The sequence below is a fragment of the Saccostrea cucullata genome, unplaced genomic scaffold, assembly GCF_032062105.1.
Source record: "Saccostrea cucullata isolate Sc308-1 unplaced genomic scaffold, CSIRO_AGI_Scuc_v1 ctg4065, whole genome shotgun sequence".
Lineage (NCBI taxonomy): Eukaryota > Metazoa > Mollusca > Bivalvia > Ostreida > Ostreidae > Saccostrea > Saccostrea cuccullata.
The window spans coordinates 41,171-48,209 of NW_026931680.1; the positions used below are offsets into that span (position 1 = coordinate 41,171).

Genomic DNA, 7,039 nt, shown 5'->3' on the forward strand with positions numbered 1-7,039 from the left:
ACTATTTTTTCACGTCTGTCAAGTTCCAAATGTCAAGCAAGACTGATCATCAAATCCCAGCTCCGCTTTATATACCTGCTGTGGGGCGTGTGCATCAATACGTTTTACCTACGTTTTTATGCTGACTACACAGGTAAATACTTGGCAGCGAGTCAAGTTTGTTTAGGGCCCGTGTGCAAAAAATACGATAGACCTACGTTTTTTATGCTGACTACACAGGTAAATACTTGGCAGCGATTCAAGTCAGGGGGGCCGTGTGCACCTTTGACCTACCTTTTTATACCTGTTGCATCACCTGTGAGGGGGGCCGTGTGCAAAAAATATATACGATAGACCTACGTTTTATACTGGGGGTATAAATGAGAAGAAAAGTCTGGTCCTTTCTTCACAATCGACTATCATGTCAACCCTGATACACACTCACTCTCTGATTTTAGATGGGTATGATTGTTTAGTACGATGGGCACAAAATCACCAAGAATCTCTACCCCCGGAGGCAGAACAAGTATTTCAGGAAGCCAGCACTATCATGGAAACCCTTCAGGATTTATGGTTACAATGCCTAACCTTATCACATCATGCGACGACCATGGGGAGACTAGCTACCATACATTTTCTATGTCGACATATGAAAACAATTCTGCCCCAGAAATGGTACGGACTGAACCTGACCCGTTATTTCGGAAAGCCTTACAGTTTCCTGACCCATCCCCAAGCGGGCAAAGTGATTTTATTGTGGCAGGACATAGATGCGATAGAGAAAGTATGTATTCAATACGGAATGAAATACCTGGAAATTTCACACAGGCTAGGAAATCAGTGACTTTTAATACCAGCCTCAATCAAATCTACGAATTACCCCCCGAAGACCGGAGAAGTCCCTGGATGGCCCTAGTAGCGGATCGAATACGATTTCGGAGGAGAATTCGACAGTTAGAAGCTTTGTTAGTTTTTAAGAAATAAAAAATCATGTAATACTACATCAGTGTTATGTTATTGTATGACGTCATATATGCACTCGGGTTCGGCGTTTCCCCCCTTCAATTTTGCTTTGTCACTGTGATGGGGCGTTTTTTGATCACATGATCAAAAGCGATTTTTTTGTTTTAGCCAATCACAATTGATCACATGATTGGATTGTTGATGTTTTGCCGCGATTGCACAATCGTCTGCTATTGTGTATAAATACAGACCCTTCCGAGCGCTCAGTGTCATTGCAGCGGGCAGCCTGCTTGTTATGTGCTGCGCGCCTTATAGATCATAGTCTGCCCTGCCCCCTGTGTAGGAATTCCCAGCTGACAGCGCAACCCGTGGGCAGAAGATCAGAATTTAACGCGGGGTCAGATGACAGTTCAGATGAGGGAGCCATGGTCGAGCAGTTACTGAGGGACTGAGCCCCACCAGAAAAAAGCCAGAAAAAAAAAACAACAAACAGCCCTTTTAAGGGCTACCCAATTGTTTCGAAAAGATGCCTACTTAAACAGTCAATAAAAAAAGAAACATTGTGTATCTCTCAAGTTATAACACCAGGTCACTTTTTTAAAAAAAATTTATGTGTTTAAGTACGACTTAATTTTCTATGTAAATTAGGCCGCCATGATGAATCTCCGCAAGATTTTACCCCAGTGAAAAAGGCTTGTAATCTACCCTGTAGGTCGTTTAAAGTTGTTTCACATTGTTTATAATTGTGATTATGTTATCCCTCACCTATATGTTTAATGTCAGCTATGCTAAATAGCCCATTTCTGTGTAATTTGAGAAAATGTTTTTGTCATGTGCTTAAAGTATGGCCTGCTATTCATGTCATCATTTTAAAAGTCAATCCTAAATAAAATCTGTCTTTAAAAATAATACATTTTACAAATGACATTTAATATGATTAGAGTATAGGAATCCATATATATATAAGAGATATTATTTTTGTATTACATTTATAAGAGACATTGTCTCATGTAATTTAAATCATAATAACAAAATGGGTTTTATTTTTCTATACAGTCCTCAAACCTGGAAGATATGTTTTGTTCCTAACCATCTATAATCCATTCTCTATGAAGTGAAGCCTGGCTGTTGGTCTTCCTTTGGGAAATATACAGTGAAATAACTAACATAAAAACAAAAACAAAACTTGAATCTAAAAAAGTTTCAATGAGATATCATTTTAATTTATTTAATTATTATTATTAAGATAATTATTTTAAATGTTTATATTTTTAAAATGGATAAAAAAAAATAAAATCTGATAATGGAAATCAATACTATAAAGATAGCAAGTTTTTAATCTTTAAGTGCTAATAAATTTCTGAATTTTCCATTAAAATATTGACATTATATCACAGGGGAAAAGAAAAACTACTTGAGTGTTTCTACTGACCCCCTCCAGGGATCTGCTTATGAGTGCATGGGGACTGCGGTGGACCTTCATCTCCTGTTTAAAACAGACATTAGAGTATGACAGATAAAAAGGTACTTTTTTTTTCTTCTTTATTTTACATCACATGAAAATACACAATTAATGATGATGATGAAGAATGTACACATGTTTTTCATAAGTGTGTACAAATTGTTCAATATAATGTCTATAATGAATCCAATTTCCTTGGGCTAGTCCACACCCAATCTTGTAAGGAAAAGCATAAGTCTGGTAAGGTAAACTTTCCCCCATTTCTTGTAAACAAGTTTGAAACCATTGCTCTCTGTTTTGTGGGGTATCCTGATAAGTGGAAATTCTTTTAGGTCGGTGACTTGCTTTTCCATAATCCCATTGAGCTAGTAAACAAATGACCACAGGGGTTTGTGAGGGAAACACCTTAATAGTGCCTGGAATTCCTCTATCTTCTTCTACGGCTAAATTTCTAGTCCCTAGAGGTCTGCGAGTGGCATAGAGATTGGCTTGTGGGAATTTCTCTGCAATACTTTGACTCAATCCATGAGCTTTTACAGTTAAACAATTACATTGATGAACAATGGCTTCTACCTCACAGTTGAGTAAATCACCTTGTATCTCCTGGAGACTCATGATGTAAAATGAATCTATTTTTTAAAACACCCTTGTTTTTATAGAACAACAACACAATAAAACAAGATTTCAAATATTTTTTTATTCAGGTAAATCTACAATCTCTTGGAACTAATTCTTTGTTTCTCACATCAGGTTTTAAAACTCCATATTCTTCATAGTCACCTTGTCTATAAAAGGTTCTTTCCAATTCTGGGGTGCTGTAAGACATCTCAAAACAGGTTAATTTATGAATCTTTCTGTACATGTATCTCCCTTGAACTCTGTTTTTCATTTGAATAAATCCTCTCACATGATGAAGTTTTCCAGTTTCTGGATGCCTTTCTTTTTGTAAGATCAAGTATTGATAATCACTTCCAATGATTTGATCTACATCTTCCTGTCGGCACCCAGTTAAATTAAATATCCAATTATTGGCTATTCTACCTCTGTCTTGTTTTAAGTAAGCAATATATCCATTGCCTGTATTTTCTTTCTGTTTATTTTGATAATGAGCCTTAATATCCTCCAAGAGTTTGTTTGGTCTTATGTTTTCTTTTTCCTCCTCCTCCTGAGGTTTATATTCTACAGGATGTTCTTCCATCAAGGGAGGTGGTATAAATACTGCAGGATGTTCTACCATCAAGGGAGGTGGTATGATATCTTTTCCTCCCTCCTGTATAAGTAACCATTCAGTTTCCTTTAATCTAGTGTTCTGACTCATTTCTTTACTGGAGGTGTTACCCATAATGAAGCCAGTCCACAACTGAGGTGTGTTTTATACCATGTTTACTATTTATACTTTTTTTTTTAAAATTGCATCTATTTTTCCCCCAATCTTTAAAAAACCCTCAACACTTTTTGTTTTGGTGTTTTGAAAAAAAAAATTTATGGTTAAAGGGAGATAACCTATTTTTTAAAAAATGACAAAAAACCCACAATTTTTTTTTCTTTTCTTTTTTATTGAGATCTAACAATAAATAACAGTTCAAATCTTTTTTTTTTTTTTATTCACATCTTGACCAGCTCACATTCTTTAAGAACTTTTTCTTCCTAGCTTCTCTGGCTTCAATAGCTTCAGGTTTCTTCCAAGCTCCTATCTCCCATTCTATCCAATCTCTGGGCTCCAATTCCTTATTTCTCTCCTCAGGTTTCAGAACCCCATATTCTTCATAGTCACCTCCTTGTTTGTAAAACATACTTTCCAATTCTGGGGTACTGTGAGACATGGCAAAATCAGCAGTGATATGAAGTCTGCACATAGTCAGTCCTCCTTCTGGTTCCTTCATTTGAATGAATCCCCTGATTTGATGCAGTTCTCCTGTCCAGGGATGTCTTTCCTTTATTCCTTTTGTATAATCAAATACTGGAAACCGAAGAAGAAATCATCTTGGTTGCTCAGAAACATGTCTATATCTTCTTCTTCTTTAGGCTCTTTAATGGTGAAAGTCCAATTAATGGCTGTCCTGTAAAATCTGTCTGGATCATTAGGATCCTTCACAGGCTCATCCAGGGGTAAATATTCATTCTTAGGTTCCGAATCCAGGGTTTTCAACTCTATTCTTCTTTTTGTTTGAGGAGCTTCGTGATCCCCCTCCATAGGTTCCGTCATTCTCTTTTCTAATAAGGCAAATTTATCTTTATCCATCTCCATGTCTTCTAATATTCTAGGAATTCGCTTGCCAAACTGTCGTTTACTCAACCACATGCCCCCAACTGAGGAGGATCGTCTTTAACACCTTGTTTTTATACCCCCTCACCTTGAAAGATAAAGGCCGTGTGCAAAACATGCGTTTTACCTACGTTTTTTTTTTTATGCTGACTACATAGGTAAATACTTGGCACCGATTCAAGATTATGACGTCACGCTTCACAGTCAAAAGCTCAGTCTAGCCTAACCAGTTCAAACTGGATTTTCTGAAAACACTAACAAAAGACAAAGAACACAGATTTTGATTTTTTTTTTTTCATTCTTTATTTTGTAACAAACAACAAACAACAAACAACTCATTTACAATACATTTTGATAAAAACATTGACATTTTTGTCCATGACCCGTAGGTAATTTATGATAAGTGTTTTTAAACCAATTCGCTACGTATCTGTCCCTTTGTAAAGCCGTACTCTGGTCAAAGGGGAATAGCCACTCGTCGGTTTTCTTTCTTTTCTTGTCTCTTTGATGTAAATAATACACGCAATATTGTCCACACACATCGGTATTCCAGTCTTGATAGCGATACGGATTATAAATACATTGTTGAGCATGACGCTGGATAAAATCTTGAATTTCTTTTTGTAAGGGAGGAAATCCATAAGAATCGAAATATTCCACCACGGGATTGCTCACATATAGACACACCCAATGTTCTCCAGGTCGATCTTGAGGATCCGTATTGACCACCACAGCTTTTTCTCCAGGTCTTAATTGATCCGGTAATAAATCTACAGGATACACGCCTCCAAAAGAACTCTTGAATTCTCTGGATAAGACTTCTCTCAATTGTCCCGTATCCATTTTTTAGTAATCAATGCTCACTTCTCTCTGTTTGTTAATTTCTAATAGGTTATCGAATTCTGCATACACCACACAATTGATAGTGTTAACCGTATTGTTGGTAAACTGCACTTCTACTCTCAGATTTCCTGTTTCTATGATGTGGAATTTATCCGATTGCGCTTCTTGATCTTTAGTGAAATCCCAGCCCCATAGAGTGTAGCCGCTTTTATACTCTTCTAGGGTGATGTCCGGAGCCCAATCTTCTCCTAATTTTCCCAGAGCTTGATACAGACTGAGATATGATCTCAGATATAAATCGTCGTTGAAATTAGGCTCAAAACAACGAGTACTCATGGTCTCTCCGTTGATACTGACATCTAATTTCTTGATCCCAAAGTTTTGGAAATGAAAGGGATTTTTAGTTTTATCTCCGTTAACTCTTTCATCCCTATATATATTTCTATGTAAAATACCATTGAACACTGAATATCTGGAAAAAGTTGTGAAATAATTACAAAAAATTTTTAAACGTCAATATCTTTTTCCTTTTTAGAGTAAGATATATAAAACTATATATATTTACAAAGGGAAAATACTAAATTTTAATGTTTTGGGGGTTTTCGCTTTGAAAAGTAATTTTTTACCTGTATTTCACCGGTGAGAAACAGGTAAATTTGTAATTTTCTTTAATTTTGAATAAAAACTACTATTTTATTAACTTCTGATTTTATAATCATGTGTAAAACAAAGTACAGAAATCAATTTCAACAACAGGGACAGAAAGTTTGACTGTAAACAGGTGTAAATTACCATATAGTGACCACAGGTAAACCCGGTACACATTAATGTAGCTATACTAAAGTTACATAAGATTGTCATGAACATTTACATTTCATTCCTTTGAAAAAAATCTAAAAAATAACCTGATTTTGTCATTACCATACCATTTTAATTACTTTAAGGAAGGCAGATGCATATATGTAAGATTAGAATGAATTAAGATGCATTAAATTTAATTGATTTACCTGTATTTCCCAGGTGAAAACCAAATACCTTTATTTGATTGGATTTCATTGTCCGTTAGTTTCAAAAAAGAAAATATCAGACTCAAAAATGATAAACAAGTCAATTTTAATGACCTGATTTGAAAACAAATGAAATGTCAGATTGAGTCTTGACAGTATACCTGCTTACAACTAATTACAGGTGAGTATACAGTTAAATTATTGGTAATCATGGTAATGTACCTTTTGATATTGTACGCTAGCTGCTAAATCTTATTCAGCATAAATACAGCTGTAAAAGAGAAATAAAATAAACATAGATATTACAAGTTTTTATTCATAATTAATCAACACAACATGGTACACATATTCAATTTCATTCATAACATATAAATAAATAAATAAATAAATAAATAAATAAATACATGAATATAAGTAACCAGGTAATAAACTTAGGTAAAACTGGGTAATTTTTCAATTCAATAAACTTGTCAATCAATCCAAGTCCATTCAACATACATTTAATAACACACTTTTGAA

The 7,039-nt window shown here is 35.1% G+C and overlaps 1 protein-coding gene across 1 annotated transcript; it reads right to left on the reverse strand.

Annotated features, from left to right (window-relative positions):
- Positions 1–5,516: 5,516 nt before the first annotated feature.
- Positions 5,517–5,849, reverse strand: LOC134233281 (uncharacterized). Its single transcript, XM_062715257.1, has one exon. It carries the CDS (start codon positions 5,847–5,849, stop codon positions 5,517–5,519), a length of 333 nt encoding a protein of 110 aa, XP_062571241.1.
- Between the last annotated feature and the right edge of the window lie 1,190 nt (positions 5,850–7,039).

Bases quoted from the DNA above. Each gene is read 5' to 3' on its own strand.
- LOC134233281 (XM_062715257.1), bottom strand. From the start codon at position 5,849: ATGAGTACTCGTTGTTTTGAGCCTAATTTCAACGACGATTTATATCTG.